The 19,350-nt window shown below is 39.7% G+C and overlaps 1 protein-coding gene across 1 annotated transcript in view; it reads left to right on the top strand.

Annotated features, from left to right (window-relative positions):
• The window catches only part of CEP76 (centrosomal protein 76), a 24,189-nt gene extending 4,839 nt beyond the window's left edge, over positions 1-19,350 (top strand). Inside the window, exons 3-12 of the mRNA XM_060244040.1 lie at positions 2,025-2,106; positions 5,932-6,156; positions 7,852-8,037; positions 9,000-9,097; positions 10,499-10,627; positions 13,967-14,158; positions 14,909-15,075; positions 15,537-15,870; positions 18,049-18,266; positions 18,685-19,350. Of these exons, the coding sequence (XP_060100023.1) occupies positions 2,025-2,106; positions 5,932-6,156; positions 7,852-8,037; positions 9,000-9,097; positions 10,499-10,627; positions 13,967-14,158; positions 14,909-15,075; positions 15,537-15,870; positions 18,049-18,266; positions 18,685-18,823 (1,770 nt within the window). The 3' untranslated portion in view covers positions 18,824-19,350. The remainder of the gene's footprint in view (positions 1-2,024; positions 2,107-5,931; positions 6,157-7,851; positions 8,038-8,999; positions 9,098-10,498; positions 10,628-13,966; positions 14,159-14,908; positions 15,076-15,536; positions 15,871-18,048; positions 18,267-18,684) is intronic.

Raw genomic sequence — 19,350 nt, 5'->3', positions numbered from 1 at the left:
GCAAACCAAACATTAGAGAATTGGAGATCGGCTGTGAGGCATTTGCGAAATACTTTGCAGATAAAATCTCATTGCTCCGCCAAGACCTGCCTACCACCTTGGATACAGTGAGCGAAATTGAGGCTCCGTGCCTGTCTTCGGATCTGGTACTGGATCACTTCAGCCCACTCAACCTGGAGGAAGTCGATGGGATCCTCTCCGCTGCTCGCCCAACAACATGCGATTTGGATCCTTGCCCCTCTTGGCTGATTAAATCTTGCCAGAGGGAGCTTAGATGTCCTTTACAGGACATCATAAATAGATCCCTCACTGAGGGGCTTTTTCCAACGCCCTTGAAAGAGGCGTTGGTTCGCCCTCTCTTAAAAAAATGCACAGCAGACCCGGCCGAATTGGCGAATTACCGTCCGGTGTCTAATTTACCGTTTTTAGGTAAAATCATTGAGAGGGCAGTGGCGTTGCAGCTGCAGAGGTTCCTAGATGACGCTTCCGTTCTCGACCCGTGCCAGTCTGGGTTCCGACCGGGCCATGGGACGGAGACGGTGCTGGTCGCCTTGGTAGATGACCTTCAGCGACATCTGGATCGGGGCGGCACTGCGGTACTGGTGTTATTAGACCTGTCGGCGGCATTTGACACAGTCGACCATCAGTTGCTAAAGCGCCGCCTCGCCGACATAGGGGTTGGGGGGCTGGCCTTGCAATGGCTTTCCTCCTTCCTCTCTGGTCGGGGACTAAGGGTGGCTATTGGGGGTGAGCGATCCCAGAGGCACACACTTGATTGTGGGGTGCCTCAGGGGGCAGTTCTCTCCCCAATGTTATTTAACATTTATATGCGCCCCCTTGCCCAGATTGTCCGGAGGTTTGAGCTGGGTTGCCATCAATATGCAGATGACACCCAGCTCTATCTTCTAATGGACGGCCGGCCCGGCTTCACCCCAGGGAATCTAGATTGGGCTCTGCAGGCTGTAGCGACGTGGCTCAGATTGAGTGGGCTGAAATTGAACCCAGCGAAGACAGAGGTCCGTTGTGTGGGTCGCGGCGCTCTAGGAGGGGAAATAGCTCTCCCAACCTTCGACGGCGCACCATTGAAACCAGTGCGCCAGGTAAAGAGTTTGGGCGTTTTACTGGAGCCTTCATTATCAATGGAGGCCCAGATAGCAGCCACTGCCAAGTCAGCATTCTTCCACCTGAAGCGGGCGAGGCAGTTGGCCCCCTTTCTGGAACGCCGCGACCTCGCAACAGTGATCCATGCAACGGTCACCTCAAGTTTGGACTACTGTAATGCCCTCTACTTGGGGCTACCTCTGTGCCGCACCCGGAAGTTGCAGCTGGTGCAGAACGCGTCGGCCAGGCTACTATTGGGGCTCTCGAAATGGGAGCACATACGGCCGGGGCTGCGCTGGCTGCCAATTACCTACCGAGTCCAGTACAAAGTGTTGGTTATTACCTTTAAAGCCCTATATGGCCGAGGACCAGCCTACCTAAGGGACCGTCTCTCCCCATATGAACCCCAGAGGGCACTGAGGTCAATGGGTAAAAATAAAGTGACCATCCCTGGGCCGAGAGAGGTCAAACTTCAAAACACCAGAACACGGGCCTTTTCAGCCGCGGCTCCGGCACTGTGGAACCAACTTCCGGAGGAAGTGCGGGCCCTGCAGAACCTTGACCAGTTCCGCAGGGCCTGCAAGACCGCCCTTTTCAGACAAGCCTATGCTGATATCGACTGCTGAGTTGCTAAGAATAAAGAACCGCCATCTATAATACGATCACGGAACTATCTAAACTGGCAGAACCAGCGCCAAACAATTTTATTGCTGCCAGATATATTTAATGTAATTTGAATTATGTATCCTAACTTAATTAACTGTTTTTTATGTTTAATTTCTTTTTAATTGTTAAATTTAAAGTTTTATCTATTTATGTTAATCGTGTGAAATGTTGTTAGCCGCCCTGAGCCGCCTAGGCGGGGAGGGCGGGATATAAATAAATAAAATAAAATCTATTATTAAATTATAATGTAATCCTAGAATATGAATGACAGAGAAGTTACTTCAACTCCAAAACCTTCTACACATTTTGTTGATCGCCAGCCGCCTGTACTGAAAAAAAGTATGTGTTTATATGTTATCTCCAATATTTATTTTAGTGATTTAAAGTATTTAGATATTTAAAATTCAAGCACTATAATGTAGATTTAATGTTTTCTTTGATATACATGTGGTCACATTCAGTTATACCACCTAGATTTTTGTATACTTTGCCTTCTTAGAACACTAGTTTATGGGAAATGACTGCATTCCTGTACATGGTTAATTTCTGCTCTTTAGAATCAACTTGCCAAACATATTTGGCTTCAGATGTTTGGTGTGTGAGCCAGTTTGGTTGTGAGCCAATTTGGTGTAATGGTTAAGTGCATGGACCCTTATCTGGGAGAACCGGGTTTGATTTCCCACTTCTCCACATGCCTTTGCTGGTGTGACCTTGAGTCAGTCGCAAGTTCTCGCAGAGCTTTTCCTCTCAAGAGCAGTTTCTGTCAGAACTCTCTCAGCTCCACCTACCTCACAGAGTGTCTGTTGTGGGGAGGGGAAGGAAAAGGAGATTGTAAGATGCTCTGAGATTCCTTTGGGTAGTGAAAGGCAGAGTATAAATCTAATCTCTTCTTTTTCAACAAATGATCTTCAGACAGCCCCTGGAAACAGGCTCAGTGCTCTGGGACTAGAATGACAGTCCCTGGGAGTAGCAGAAGTGTTCTGGGACAAGAATGACAGGCCTCAGAGTGAAATGATGGTCCCTAGAGGAAGAATTAGTGCTCTGGGACTATAATGACAAGTCACAGAGTGAAATGACAGCCCCTGGGAGTAGCAGAAGCATTCTAGGGCTGAAATAACAGCCCCCAGAGTGGAATGACAAGCTCTGGGAGTTGTATATCTGTTCTGGGACTGGAATGGCAGCCCCCCTTAATGAAATTACAGCCTCTGGGGGTAGCAGATGTGTTCTGGGACTGGAATGACAGCTTGTGGGAGTACCTGAAGCTTCTCCCAGGGGCTGTCATTCCAATCTCAGAACACTTCTATTACCTCCATGGACCATCACTCCACTCTGGGGACTGTCATTCCTGTCCTAAGCAGGAGTCAAGTTGCACCTTTAAGACCAACCAACTTTTATTTAGAGCATAAGCTTTTGTGTGCTCTTAAGCACACTTCATCAGACGAGAAATCCAGCACAGTGAACAAAGCCATACATAGCTGAGCAGAGCCATACATAGCTGGTAGGCAGTGGCCCAGAATGCAACATGGTACAGATTTAAGAACCAATGACAGTGAAGTAAAATTATCTGGTAGGCAGTGGTTTAGAATGTAAAATGGTACAATGACAGAATAGTAAAATTAACAAACTGAGCAAACCTTTGCTCTGAGTAGCATGAGCATGCGAAATTTGTTGTTTTTGCATGCGCATGCTACTCAGATCAAAGGTTTGCTCAATTTGTTTACTATTCTGTCATTGTACCATTTTACATTCTAAACCACTGCCTACCAGATAATTTTACTTCACTGTCATTGGTTCTTAAATCTGTACCATGTTGCATTCTGGGCCACTGCCTACCAGCTATGTATGGCTCTTCTCACTGTGCTGGATTCCTCGTCTGATGAAGTGTGCTTAAGAGCACATAAAAGCTTATGTTCTAAATAAAAATTGGTTGGTCTTAAAGGTGCAACTTGACTCTTGCTTTGATCAACTGCTTTAGACCAACATGGCTGCCTGCTTGGATCTATTCCTGTCCTAAAACACCCCTGCTACTCCCAGAAGCTGTCATTCCACTCTGTATCCTGTCATCAGAGTCCCAGGACGCTTCTGCTAACCCCAGGGACTGTCATTCCCTCTGAGGGCTGACATTCCAGCCCAGAATACTTTTGCTACTTTCAGTGGCTGTCATTCCACTCCGGGAGCTGTCATTCTAGTTCCAGAGTAGTATCTTAATGGGAAATCCATTTCAAATTTTCTTTGCAACTTTTCTTGTGCTTTAATGAGGTTAATGGAGCCCATGCAAGCCAATTGGGATCCCTGGCTCCCATTATTTCTAATGGGCCTTGAAGCCTCTCCCATTGTTTCTAAATGGGCAATCCTGTAATTCCTTTTAGTACATCACCCCAAAGAATCCTAAAATCCTATAGCAATACATTTGCTGTAGTTTTGAAAGAGCTACTCAACTGGATTTTTTTTTCCAGTTTCTTCTCTAAGCTTAGTTGGTTGCCTCTTTAAAACTGTACCACACCGTTTTAGGTAACAGCAGAATGAAGAACATGAGCATGTTCAGAGTGCATATTCCTTGCTAATGTTCTGGGCTTCATAAAGGGCAAAGGAAATTTTAAAGGCCTTTGATCTACAAATCCCCTCCTCCCCCAAAAATTTCACTTTCCCCTCAAATGTAAATTGGAACAAAGCACATATGTTGGGCCCAGCAGAGGCCTCATAGTCTGACTGTTGCTACATTGAAAGTGGGTAGAGCCATCCAAGGTTAAGGGCTATACTTTTTTTCCCAACAGACATCAAACATATTAAAGGATTGATGTGTGCTGGTTCAAAAAACATGATTATTAATTCTAGAGATTCAAAAATACAACCAGAAACCTTTGTAGATCACATTACTTTTTACAATATCAAGTGTCCTTCAGCCCTTTAGGTTGGCTAGGTTGACAAAATTGCCACCTTCCCTCTGTCTCTCCTGATGGAACCAGCCACAAGAGACCTTTTCCTGTTACAAGGAATGTTTTCAAATTTCTTTCCCCACCCCTTTGACCCAGGTCTGCCAAGATCAAGGCAGCTTTTCCTGTCTTAAGAGATCTAGCTTTCTAAAGACTCTCTAGCATTTGAGGTCTCTACATCTCCCTGTTTGGTGAAGGGAGGGGGAGAAACGGGGTGTTTAACCCCCCATTGTCTATCCTCTAGCTGAATTATCATTTGTAAGAAGGTGAGCCTGGAAGGTCATTACACACTGACTTTTTTCCAGCCCAAAGAAAAAAATGCAGGCAGAGGGAAGTTTTCCTGCTTGACAACATCCCAGGAGAAAAATGCATTTCTTCACAGAATCCATTACCCCATTCATGTCTCCAAAGATAATCATCTCTCCTTAAAAATCTAAAATGGATTGGAAAACATTTTCATAAACTCAAAGGAGTTTGTCACTATTGTCTGACACTGATTGCCCAGGGGAGGCTCGGAAACCCCCCCTCCATGGCAAAATATGTGAGGGGGGCACAGAGCAGGGCCTCTCCAGCTAGCCAAGGTACAAAAGCTCCCCATAGTTTACACCTAAATCCTATAATATGTTTCCCCCCATATAATCAGAGGCAAATACAGTCGTTTTTCTATCATGCATATTGTGAGAATTTTTACAGGAATTGCATTGCTAACACTTTTTAAAAACTCATGCTTTGAATTTGGACTGAAGTTTTCCCCTCCATGGAACACTTCCAGCAGAAGAGTTCATAGAAGGAACTGACAGAGTGGATTTCTCCCTACTTTTCTGTTCTGAGGCAGCCTGCATTGATCCCAGAATTCATCTGTGATGGTCCTTAAGCAACATTAATCACAACACAAGTGCTGCAGGGGTGGGGAGGGGAGAACAAAATAAAACTGCTTCTCTCTCCCTCTTCACTGCATGGATTGCTTCAGCTGAGAAGAAGAGGAAGACCATTTAACTCTGTCTCCTCTTGTTGCTGCAGCAACTTGTCTGGTGGCATATTTTGCTTTCCTGATCCTCACAGTGGAGATTCAGGATAAGTGGCAAGCTGCCTAGGGGAGGGAATGACAGGGTAAGACCCTTAAACTCTTCTGCTGGATCCCGTCCCATATATTTCAGAGATGTTACTGATTTTTAGTTATATTACTCGAGATTTGTTTGTAATTTTAAAAAATGTTTATTATACTTCGCAGCTAATATTGATCCAACACGAAGATATCTATACCTTCAGGTTTTGGGTGGGAAAGCTTTTTTGGAACATTTGCAGGAACCTGAGCCTTTACCTGGTCAAATTTGCTCCACATTTACTCTCTGCTTACATTTTCGAAATCAACGCTTCCGCTCTAAACCTGTTCCATGTGCATGTGAGCCTGATTTCAGTGATGGCTTTCTACTCGAAGTATACAAAGATAGTCTAGGTAAGTAAACATATTTTGGCTGATTACAATGAACTCATTTCATTTATTTAAAAAGTACATCCCGCTTTTCACCAAAGATTTGTCAAAAGTTTACAACAAAGTTGCTATTATGATCTTGACAGTCAGTGAAAAAAATGATGTGGTCATCAAAATTGGTAGAACCAAAGACCCTAATGTTGGTAAAAACACGAAATTAAGCATTGACAGACTATCCCCACCACCATCACTTCAAATTCAGCCCAAAGAAAGAAGTTTTCACTTCCTTTCTGAGGATTAAAAGAGATAGAACCAAACATGCTTCCCAGGGAGGGAGTTACAAAGTCTGGGGGCTACCAATAATGTGACCCTGCCACAAGTGACAATACATCAGATGTCTGATGGTGTGGGAACGCAGAGCAGGGCTTCTTCAGCTAGCCAAGGTACAATAGCTCCAAGATGTTTCATGTGCATAATTTCACGTAGAGGTATCAAAGTGCAGCAGGATCCACTTTTAGTGATCTACCAGTTTTGTCTGCTATGAGGTGGTCTATAAATCTGATCCTTGGGTTTTGGGTACAAAGGGGAGAGTATTTGTGTGAACTTCTCAAGTTGCTTCTCTTCTCCCCTCTACAATGACCATTCTGTAAATTTACATACTTTCCCTTAGTTTTCCCTATCGAGGCTTCTTCTACTTCATCTAATAAAGAGTCACACAGCAGGTCATGCCATTCTTTATTTGCATTATGTAAGACACTTTGGTTCCGCAGGGTAGAATGGAAGTAAACAACAATTCAAGAGGTTTTGTGCTGATGTGTGGCTGCAAGCTTTATGGTGGGCTATATAGAATCCTTGGCTTCTTGCCATCTTCTAAGAACCCACTAGTATAGGGTGCCCAGCCTTTTTGAGTCTGTGGACTCCTTTGCAATTCTGACACAGGGTGGTGGGTGCAACCACAAAATAGCTACCACAGAAGGCAACACAAAAATATCAAGTGGTGAGATTATGTATAAATTTAATATAAATTTTTAACATTTCAGGGCAAAACCCCTGATTTAACACAATACAGTGCCTTTAAAAATGAAAATATTTAAATAAAATATTTTTTTACATAAGAAAGGTAGTTCCCTGTGCAAGCACCAGTCGTTTTCGACTCTGGGGTGGCATTGCATCACGACGTTTTCACGACAGACTTTTTACAGGGTGGTTTGCCATTGCCTTTCCCAGTCATCTACACTTCCCTCCCAGCAAGCTGGGTACTCTACCGACCTTGGAAGGAGGGAAGACTGAGCCAACCTTGAGCTAGCTACATTCACGCATCTTAACCTTCAGTTGCACAATGAATATCCCTGTGCTGTGGTGGCAGCTGTTGCTGAAGCAATGATTTTTAAAATCTGAACAGACAATCAGATCTTCAGTAGCCAGCCAAAAGCCCTGCTGGGCAAATGCCCCATCTGCCCCCATGTACTTTCTAAAAACACTTGGTGGGCACCAGGAAAGGTATTTGGACAGCACACTGGGGACCACTTTACTAATAGATGTACTTTCTCTTGGTACAAGCTGCCTTCCCTCCCATCAAACCTAATATCTGCCTGTCTAATGACAACCTTTGAAAAGCTGTTTATTCTAGATCCATTTTCTACAAATGTGCAATGGTAATATTGGGGAAAATATATTAGTATGTTTCTTGTTAAATTTGTGTTGATGTACCATTAACAGGTGAGGGAAGCAAAATGGCGGATGCAACTACTATGCTGTCAATATGTGATCCAGTGCATATTGTTTTGATCAAGACAGATACATCTGGTGAGATCACATTAGTAGCATCCTATTTTTTAGAATGGCGGTCTGTCCTTAGTGCAGAAAACAGCATAACAACAGTTCCTCTTGAACTTTCTGGTGTAGGTAAGTTAAATGACAGTAATAATTTTAAAATGTCAGTGTAGACATGGTAAAAAAATTAAACTTTTAATATTGTTCTGTAAACTCAGAGGTTCTTTTGCATTTGTAGTAAAATCCTATTCTCTGTTCATGGCCCTGTTGAGGTTTTTTGATCTGCATTCTGTTCAGAGATGGACATGTAGGTAGTTGACCACAAAATATAAACTTACCTGACACAAATAACAATCTTTGGAGCATCGAAATTGTTCCTCTAGGCTGTTGATCACTTGTGTCTGGAAGGATGCTGCCTCGTCTGATATTAAATGTCTGAGAATGTCTAAAAGCACAATATATGGAATCTGTCACCTACCATCCAGAGTTGAAGGAAATTCTTTGCAAATGTTATCAAGCTTGGCATTTGAGTCCTTGACAAAGAATTTGAATTTTGAATTAACAGTCATGAACGTGATCAAAGTATTAGCTTGCTGTTGGTGTTGCAAGTTATGGTGGTTTCCTTAACAGCAACATATTGTCTTCAGAGTTAGCAGAATGTTCTTTGGTCATCAGGACTCCAAACTGAAATAAGCAAAATCAATTGCATAAGCAGTCATTTTTCATTTTTTAGCTGTTTTTAGAAATTATTTTGTAGAAACGTGGTTCAGCTTTAAGTGGCTCTTACGTGTTTACATGAACTTGTTTTGTTGAGTCACCAAAGTTAGATGAAGGCAGGAATTACAAGATAACAAACATGAATTTTACACTTGTGTTTTGTGAGCATCTTAAACACTGTAGTGTAAGTTCTGTAGGAGGGAAGGAGGATTTCCTGTCCTTTGCTCAAGGTCTGCAAAAGAAAACTCTTGGAAAGAGAGATTTGATCTCCAAAACTCCATTAAATATAAAGGGTATATATTCATATCCACTTGTATGTGCTGTCTAACCTGTTAAAATCTTTGTTTTCTGATCAAGCCATATATTTTGATCCAAAGGTACAGAATCAAACGTTTCTGTTGGAGTACTTGACATCAAACTTGAAATGTACCCAAAGCTAAATAAGACTCTTTCTCAGGAAATAGTTAATACTCAAGTAAGTCTAAATTTAGATGACATTAGTGCTAATGCAATTCAGATCAAATTAGGCAGTAACTTGGAATTTGTGTGCTATAATCGATCATCCATATTCTACTGAAACACTTTTCTGCCTTTGTGTTAATTAAAAAAAATCATGTGAAAAATTGTCTAAGGAGATATTGCTGTAGCTAACAGGAAATTTCAGACATTCTTGGGATTGGTTTTTCCTTTATTTTGCTACTGAAGTGCCACTTGAACTTTTGTGGGAGTTTATGCTACTTTGAATTAGTAATGCTCTCTATCATGATATCCTCACCCTTTCTCTCTGCATGAACTATGTTGTCCTCCTGTGAATCCAATTCTCTGTTCTCAGTGCTAAAGTGCTAATCATTAGCCTCTGATTAACATGACACACTTGTATAGGAATAAGACCCCCTGAGTCCTTGTAATATGTTTTATTCTGGAGTGGTTTTATCTGGAGTAAGGGGGGAAGTTTTGTGGGACACTTAATGCCTTTTATTGCCCTGCTACTTATGCTTGTTGATCCAAAAGCTGAGACTAGCACTAGAGGGTGCTAGAACAAAGCAGTAGACAAGTTTCATCTTTAAGACCAACTAAGTTTTATTCAGAATGTAAGCTTTCGTATGCTCTAAGCAGACTTCATCAGACTTGAGGATGCTGTTTGTCTCCTCTATATGTATCCAAAGGTTGTCCTGGCTGCCATGTGACGCTATTACAAGCCCTTTTGGAGCAATTTACAAGTATCAACATGATGTCTAGTACCGTGCTTGTTTGTATGCCCCACACCATTAAGAGTCAATTACTTTCTGTACCATTGGAAAGGGATTTTTTTAAAAGATAAAATCAGGCTAGTGGCTTTAGATTTTCTTGTTTCTTGGATCACCTGGTACTCCTCCTACAGGTTCACTGCATTTGGTTCCAGTCTCCTTGCAACATACTGTGACCTGTATTAGGTCTCATTAGAGCCTCTTCTAAAGGAACCTGCACCAGGGCACTCCTGTACTTGATGACCTTTTGCTTCCTTCCAGCTCTCTGACTGTAGAAACAATGCTCACACAACAAGTCACATCAAGGTGGATCCAATGACTCCATTCTGCTAAGCTGGAGAGCCTTTTTCAATGGAGCAAGCTTTGCTTTGTTTCCCTAGCAGAAAGGAGTCATTGGAGGCAGCCAAATTACTCACACAGCAGAAGGGTGTTATGTATAAGAAGATGGCTTCCTTCATTTGAACTGTAGTCACTGTTCCCATTCTTAAAACATGCTGTACCTCATAACTGAGAGGAAAATCCAATGTTTAGCTGTGGTATGATGATAGCATTTATTATTTAACTCTTAATAAGGGATCAAGCTAAAACTTGGTATAATAAAGTACAGTGCATGTTTTTTTGAATTGCAGTTTGCTTTAGAACGGCAAAAGACAGCAGAAAAAGAACGTTTGTTTCTTGTATATGCTAAGCAGTGGTGGAGAGAATTCCTGCAGATAAGGCCTTCTCACAACACAAGACTGGTGAAAATTTTTGCACAGGTTTGTTAAGTTGAATGTTTTTTTAAAAAAAAATCTTACAAAATATGTGGTGACAAAAAAAACTAAAGGCCTGTAGATTTAACCATCCATATAGTTCTCTAGATGTTCACAAATTCATTTCTTCCCATAGCACAAACATGATGAGCAAACTCCCCTTACTGAAAGAATAGAAGAGCCCTTTTCAGCCCAGTCAATGGGGATGCCTGGCATGGCCTGCAGCCAACAGGTGATGACTGGACAGTCTGACTTAGTGTGTAAGGGAGGTGGGCATCTTTGTTACTATGGAATGCCACCACTTCTGGCGCTCCCAGATCACACCAGAGGTGATGTCATTGTGTGGTGCTAAAGATTCCTCTACTCATTTTGCTAGCCTGCTCCCATCCACTGACCAGACGAGCATCCGCAGCCATCAGCAACAATTACCAGGAATTTGCTACCCATTAGGGGGCACCTGGCAAGCCTGCCACTCAGGGTTATGTATGTACTTGGAAGTGGGAGGTTGGCACACATAGCAACAAATGGGGAGAGGAGATTGGAAGGGATAAATTATAAAAATATTAGCTGTAAGAACACATGGGTACAAATGCAGTTGGACAGGAAGCTGCAGTCGCAAAGACCCCTTTCCAGCAGCTCCAAGTTCGAGAGCAGGGGGTATTCCAAATTACATGCTTTGGTAAGCACCTCCGTACTACAGTTTGATGTGAGCCTTTCTCCTGAAATTGGCATGTGGCAGGGGGATGGCTTTGCACTGGTCAAAGGCAAGTGCTTCAGAGGTTTAGTGTGGTGTCACTATCCTTTGTGGATAGTGCGGCAGTGTGGTGATTGACCACTCAATATATGTGATCCCCTTATTTAATCTACATAAACTTTACTGCTTAGAAAGTATCACTTGTTTAATTTGTGCAGTGTAATAGTTGGCCACAATCAAGAGGTACGGGGCTAAACAGTAGCTTCAGTGCCTTGTGTTTAGAGAGTATCAAGAGTAAAGGCTAGTGAAATAAAAGGGATATGTAAACTGTTGACATTTCTATAATACATTCTAATAGTGTAGAAAACATTTAAATTTATGAGTTTCTAGGATAGGTTTGTATGATGTTTTTGTAATTTTGGTAATGAAAAGTTAAACTTTAAAAAACATTTAAATTATAAATAAAGAGTATGTTTCCCTCTTCTTTTTGGTCTAAACGTCAGAAGAGATCATATTCTATACCAGCAAATCCCTTCCTGGAAAATTAGTTAAGAATATGGGATAAACTAAGAAAGTGGACTGTGCTGGTTATTTCTCTAGTAAATAGTTGTTTCAATCAAGATTGGTTCCCACAATTAAGGCTAACTCTTGTCATCTGTGGGGGATTAAGAGGTTGGATAGAATTGGGCAGTGGATTCAAGGGAACAATGTTATTACTAAGTAACAAGCAGAAGGGAAATTGGGAGCCAATGTCAATTGGTATCAATACCTTCAAGTTCAGAATATGGTATATTCTCTTAAAAGGAAAGAACCCATTAGATCTGAATTGATGCCATTTGAGGTTTTGCTTAAAGATGAGGGCATTAGTAAAAAAAGGTTTGCTTTCTAAAATATATAATTATTTAATTGATTCTCTTCATTCATATCCACCTTATATTAAATGTTGGAACTCACTGCTACCTCAAAGGCTAGAGTAAAATGATTGGGAAAAGATCTGGAGCTCCCCTTCCATTAAGGCTAAAAGCATTGGTATTCATCTCCAATTTTAAAAAATGTATTCACTTTGGTATTTAAACCTTGTCACGATGAGTAAAATCTCTAGAGTCTCAAGTACAGATTGTTGAAGGAATTGTTAAACTAAAGGCTCCCCATACCATATGTGGTGGGAATGTCCCACAGTGTCAAACTTTTGGAATAAAGTGGTAGAGCAAATAAAACTTATGTTCAATCTAACCATTCCAGTGGATTTTAAACTTATTTTATTTGATATCTGGCCTGATAAATTGATGAGCAAAGATCAGAAATCTTTAATCTTGACAATGTTGGCGATAGCTCGTATGATGATTGCTAAAAATTGGAAAACCCCACATACCCCCATGATTGAAATGTGGTATGATAAGTTATGGGATCAGTATATAATGGGTAAGACAATGGATAACCCTTTCTTCAAAAATGATACTGATTTGGCTATAGATTATGATTTGCTTTGGGCCCTGGTTTTGAAATTTTTTGGGAATATCTCTTTTTTGCCTAATAGAATAAATTGTAGGCTTTCTCTTAATACCTAGCATATCATGTATTTTTGTAAATTGTTTGTTATTGTAATTGGACTCTTGTATGTTGGATTTGTATTTCCGTTATTTGTTTTCCCTATGTTCCGCTTGTGTTGGTTTGGATTAAATAAAATAATTTTTAAAAATTTAAAATTTAAAATAAAGATCACCGGACTAGGTATGGTGTTTGATAGGTATGATATGCTCAATATAGTTTCCTGTCCTGATTCGCAGTCCCTTTTTCAATCTATCTGTATCTTCATAGTATTTTCTCAAGTTCTTCTCCAGTTTGTATGGTGATACTATCAAACAACTGAACTAGAAATCAAAACTGTGTAACTGGGATCATAAATTGTGGAAACATACATGTAATTTAATCTGCTTTTCATAAAGAACTGTGGCTTTCCTGTTTACATAGTCTGGTACACTTTTAATGAAAATATTTTGTGGCCTAAGCAGAATCTTATAAGCATTTTATAAAAATGAAGCATTTCTAGTGGTTAGGTTTTTAATAACAGAAATGATTTTGAAATAGAATGAAGTAGAATATATAATAATTTATCAGTGCAATCCTAAGAAAAGTTATTCCAGTCTAAACCCATTGTTTAGAACTGAACTGTATGTCTTCTTCCTGAATAAATGATCAAAAGGGGATGCACCAACACAAAGCAGAGAAGAAAAAATGATGGTACAGTGGGGGGGGGGGAGGGCAAGATTATTGTTTTTACCCACCCTGAGCCTGCTTGCAGGGGAGGGCAGGCTATAAATGAAATATATCTTTGAGTGAAACATACCCTTTTCCCCCCATGCACCATCATTTTTTTCTTTTCTGCTGGCTGAAGTAGTAAGCTGAATCATCTAATGTAAAGATTTACATGATATGATTATGTGGCTATGAAACATAATGTCTAAATGCTGTGGACAGTGACTCCTAAATGTTCTTGGTATCTATAGTGTGCAAATGGTGAAGACAATTAAAGAGTACCTTTGCTACAGAAATCTGTTTCCAATACTGGTTATTTTTATGAAAGCTGAAGAAAACTTCTGACTTCTAGTTAACATCACTGAATTTTATATTTGTATATTTTTAATCTTCAGGATGAAAATGGAGTAAACAGACCAGTATGCTCATATGTCCGACCACTTCGAGCAGGTCGACTATTGGACACGCCCAGACAAGCTGCAAGATTTATTAGTGTACTTGGGTATGCAAGAGCCCCTGTCATTGGTGGAGGAGGTGGTAAACAAGAACAGTGGTGTACTCTTCTGGCTTTTTTGTGTAGAAACAAGGTATATAGTTACAAAGAGTGTCATATTTCAAGACCACATAATACTGCAAATGATAATATTAGACAAGATGTCTTGTCACAGGCTGTCCAAAGTCTCATGGCCTGAACAAAAGAATATTAAAAATTTAGTAACTAAACAGGACTGAGCAGAATAATTGACTTTACTCAGGATGGTGTTATCATATAATGCAAGAACATTAGACATAAAGATGTGGTTCTACCATTTCACTATTTGCAAATCAAGCATTTCATAAAGAGTAAGTAAGATCAAATAAATACATTAGATCATTTAACACTTTTGAAGCCTTCCTATTACATTCAGGATAGACAGAGTTGCCCCATAGCAACTGCTTTCCAAAATCTTACTTCAGCAGAATTCTGCTTTCTGTAATAAGAGCTGTAATGTGTTCTAGTGTAAGGCTTTGTATAATGGCTTGAAATACTTAGTTCTAGGTAAATGATGCAACAGAATCCTAAACATAGTTACTCTAATCTAAGACCACTGAAATCAGTGGGTTTTTAGACTGGAGTAATTGCTGTGTTAAACCTCCAGGATTTTTAATTTGTGTATTCCAAACTTTGCCTGCTGGCAATAAAAGGAACATAAATGTTACCAAATATAATTAATTTAAAACAAATTAGGTATTACGTTTTGTACTTTCAGTATGTAAACTTTGGTAGTTGTTAACTTTTCCATTGGAGATGTCTTTGTATTAACTCATGTTATATCTTTACTATGTCCCCTAATTAGGGTGACTGTGAAGATCATGCTAACCTTCTATGCAGTCTTCTACTGGGATTTGGACTAGAAGCTTTTGTATGTGTAGGAACCAAAGCTAAAAGAGTTCCTCATGCATGGGTAATGACTTACGGGATTGATGGAACAGTAACGTTCTGGGAGAGCTTAACAGGACATAGGCAAGTAAATAGAATTTGAAGATAAATTTACTGCCTGGATTGTGAGGTTTGCTGAAGACATTTTATTAGCCATTTTTATATCATGTGTTTTATTCTGTTTCTTTTGTCAAAATACTTATCATATAGATACAGGTGGACAGAGAGAGACCATGGCAGAAGGCAACATAATGTCTGCCTTGCAGTGGTAGTACACTAAGCAACAGGGAATATATGTTCAAATTATGCTGTTAGCCTGGTACATTATACTATCGGGGGGGGTGTGCCAAAAAGAGTGTACTCTAGAGTGTGTTCCTGTGGTCCACTCCCAGCTGTTCATGATTAAGCAGTTAACCGGATTTTGTGTGTACCAGGCCAATATCTTTGTAGAATGAAAATATGTTTCAAGATCTCTGCAGAAGGATGGGGTCTTATGTTAAACTAAAACGTTAAGCACTAATAGTAGTTTATCTGTTAATTTGTAGATACATCCACAATCCCATTAAGCCTGATGACCCGCCAGCTGTTGAGCAACCCAAGCCTCTATATCCCTATCGAACAATTGGATGTGTCTTCAATCATCAAAAGTTTCTGGCAAACTGCCAGCCTTCTGAGGCAATAGAAGTTTGCATCTTTGACCTGCATGATGAATCCAAATGGAAACCAATGAGTGGAGAAGCAATCAAATCTGTCTGTTCCCCAGGTGCCACAACAGCTCTTCCACCTTTTCCTCCTCTGTGTGCTTCTATGATAGATGCTGCAACAACAAGCAATGAACTGGAATTACAGCTGAGAGTACTGGTGGCAGAACACAGGAAGGTATGCTTCATTCTTTCTACAAGTGCAGGTTGCTATCAGTCTCTTCAGGCAGTTTCAGTATTTCAGACTTTAAATATTTGGTGAAGATTCTTGATACTGCTATTCAAGCTATCATCCACCATTAACTTTAGTTATTATGAGATGTAAAAATATGTGTGCATTGCCTGATCTTCTCAGAGAAAGTGCAAGGCCATCATCCACATTCAGGGTAGTGCAAATTGAACTCTCCAGGCAACTTGTTTCCAACTTAGCTTTTTATTTACCCTTCATTTATTAAGCCCATAGGTACACTTCATTCTCCATTTAAAATGCTCAAGGTGGCTCAAATTTACAAGCACAAAATAAAGCCATAGAGACAAAAAATTGCAAATATTTATTGTACTTCTAGTTAATATTATTGCTGTATTTTAGAACCTGAATTCTTACATTCCTGTTATGACATTGAGATAAACTCTTTCTGAGTGTTGTTCTTTTTTCATTATGTCAATATAAGGGCATCACTAAATGACTACTTAGAGTCTCTTTCAAAACCTATTCATATTTTTAGGAATGTATAATGAAAAGAAATGGCAGAGGCACTCAGCCATAGTACATAGAGTCAAACAGAATGATCTAGAAGAGCATGCTGCTTTTGTTGTTGGCAAAGTTGACACTTTAAAATAAAAATCTTAAATTCTGAACTAGACTAGTGTCAGAAAACAAAGTTTATTCTCTTAATAGTTTGCAGTAATATATCTTGATTTCAGTCTTGCCATATTTGTAAACATTGTGACACATAGCTCATTCCATCCCCCCCCCCCCCCACAAGCACATGAATTACATGGAGAGCTGTGACCATTGTCAGGGTTTTTAAAAAACTATTTAATTTGATTAAGATTACATAATAAATTAACAAAATATGAGATAACTTTCCACTAAAATCTTTGTACTCCACTTAGTTATATCAATCAAGCAACTCTTGAAAAAAAAGCTTGCCGAACTATTTTCAGTTGAGATGAGTGTGAACACTAGTCATCAGTTCCAAACAGGAATGTACTGTAAAGGGTAAACTGCCCTTAAATGTCGCTTTAGCTAGTAGATTCAAATGTGAAGTACTCTGTAAGCTACAAGATGTAGTTCAAAAGAAATAGGCAGAAGCAGTAAAGGCTGCCTTTTCGCACAGCAAACAAAAATCTCTGAGAAAATGTTGTCCTACTTGAATTGCAACTATTTTTGTGAGTGAATATTACTGCCCTGTCCCCAGGGGCAGCAAATTTGAAAACAGTTTAATAACTGGAAGTGGTATAATGTGTTCAGACTGACTTGTGTAATTATCTAAATAATTTTAAGCATGGGAACATGAACACCAGGAAGCCTCTTTAAAAAACATGCTAAGCTCTCATTTTTTTCTTGATCATAACATCTGTACTTTATGTGAAGAAATAATCTGTTTTGTCACATTTATATTAATCTTTTGACACCCAAGGAAGTGCTATGATGTCATAATCAGTGGCCTTCTTTGTGACCTGTTAAGGGACAACTGGGTAGGGGGGGAAAGAATTTGTAAATGTTCTCTGAACAGGGCGATAAACAAAGATCATTATGTTTAATTAGGAAACCACCTTAATCCTGTGCATCTCTCTTGAACCTGACTCAGCCCACTGGTAACAGCTATAGAAAGACCTACTTTAAATGGCCAGTTGTGAACACTGGGGAAAAGCCCTTCCACAACTGTAGTTTGTGAAATTGCAGATGGGAAATTATATGAACTATGTAAATAATTCCTTTTTTTTCAAAAAGCTGTTTGGGCAGGGTATTTGTGCACCCCTTAGACTTCCAGGGATGCAGTGTTGAATTTCAAGTGTTCAAAGCCTGAGTCCCCAACATGGTACCCAATGTTAATAATGTTTAAAAGCAGTGCCTCTAACCTCAGTCAGCGAATATCAGAAATTAAAAGACAGAAATAATCAGTGTCTACTGCAACAATTATAAGGCTATACAACTATATATCAGGACTTTAAAAGTTTGTTGCCCTACTTGTTAGGTAGCAAAATAATTATTACTTTTTTACTGCTTAACAGGCAGAGTATGACTAACTAAACATGCTTACAAGTGCCTTTAAGTTATCAAGAATATTAAATGTGAACATTATTACAAGCCCATTGATCCTAATTACAGTCTTTGTGAATTCTCATATAGGATCTTGGTTTTGCAACAGTTTGGGATGATCAGCTATCGTATCTCTTGTCACCAGCCTTGGCAGCCTATGAACTTGAGCGTACCACAGGCATTTCTTCAGGAAATGAAGAGTTTCAAGATGCCATCAGGAGAGCAGTACCTGATGGTCACACGTTCAAGGGATTTCCCATTCATTTTGTATACAGAAATGCAAGGAGAGCCTTTGCTACCTGCCTTCGGTAACACTAAGATCTAAATTTTAAATTGTTCTTATTTTAATGTGGAAGTGTGTATTTAAATGGAGAATTACGTTTTATTGCATAATCCCAATCGCTTTTAAGTCTGATTGCACATTTAATTTAGTCTCTGGAGAGCTGGTAAGCATCCTGAGTGAACACAATGTAGCCATCCATCAAATAATTAATGTAACAAGATGTTGCCATGAGATCACTGGATTTATGAAGACTACGTGTGTGGTAATATGTGTCATGGCTTCATACACAGTGATGAATGGATGGAATTATTAGTCAACATTTGTCAAACTTCTTTAACAATGGTTGCTTCATTGTTTAACTGTTGACCATTTCTGGAGTGACTGGTATGCCCACCATTTTCTGTGTCTTCAAATACATTGACATTTTCTGTGTCTTCAAATAGATCTCCATTCTGTGAAGAAATAGTGTGCTGCAGAGGAGACCAAGTGCGGCTTGCGGTTCGTGTCCGAGTATTTGTGTATCCTGAATCTGCGTGTGCTGTTTGGATTATGTTTGCTTGCAAATACCGTAGCATACTCTAAAAAACATTTGCACTTTTATACTAAAATCTCCGCTTACTATTAAGCAAATGAACTACTGGGAACAGAGACATGTACAGCACTGATTGTAAGCACTTGTCCTTTCGTGAAGATCCTGAACATCTATCTGGAAGCAAGTATTATTGATTTAAGTGGAACTTATTTCTTAGTTTGTTCAGAATCATAAGCTTAGTGCCAATACAAATGTACAATGTTAAAATAATATTCCGGAATACAGAATAATATTCCAGAATCACTTGGATAAAGGCTACCACGACAATAAGCTTAAACATTGCCGTGTGATTGTACTAAAGGATTATGGCAAAAAATGTTTGTATAATATGTAATTAATGTATTATAAATATTTTTATCATAGTATACCATAGGTTTTTGAACAATACTAAAGACATGTGAAAGTTTAAATTGATGTCCAAATATCTTTTAATTTCCACAGCTCCAGAGTAGACAATGTCAGGCTTTGTTAATAAACATTTTGAATTGTAGTGCAATAATAAAGTTGGAAGAACAAA

The sequence above is a fragment of the Heteronotia binoei genome, chromosome 7 (genome assembly GCF_032191835.1).
Source record: "Heteronotia binoei isolate CCM8104 ecotype False Entrance Well chromosome 7, APGP_CSIRO_Hbin_v1, whole genome shotgun sequence".
Classification (NCBI taxonomy): Eukaryota; Metazoa; Chordata; class Lepidosauria; order Squamata; family Gekkonidae; genus Heteronotia; species Heteronotia binoei.
The sequence above is the reverse complement of the archived record's forward strand: the minus strand, read 5'-3'. Positions and strand labels throughout refer to the sequence as shown.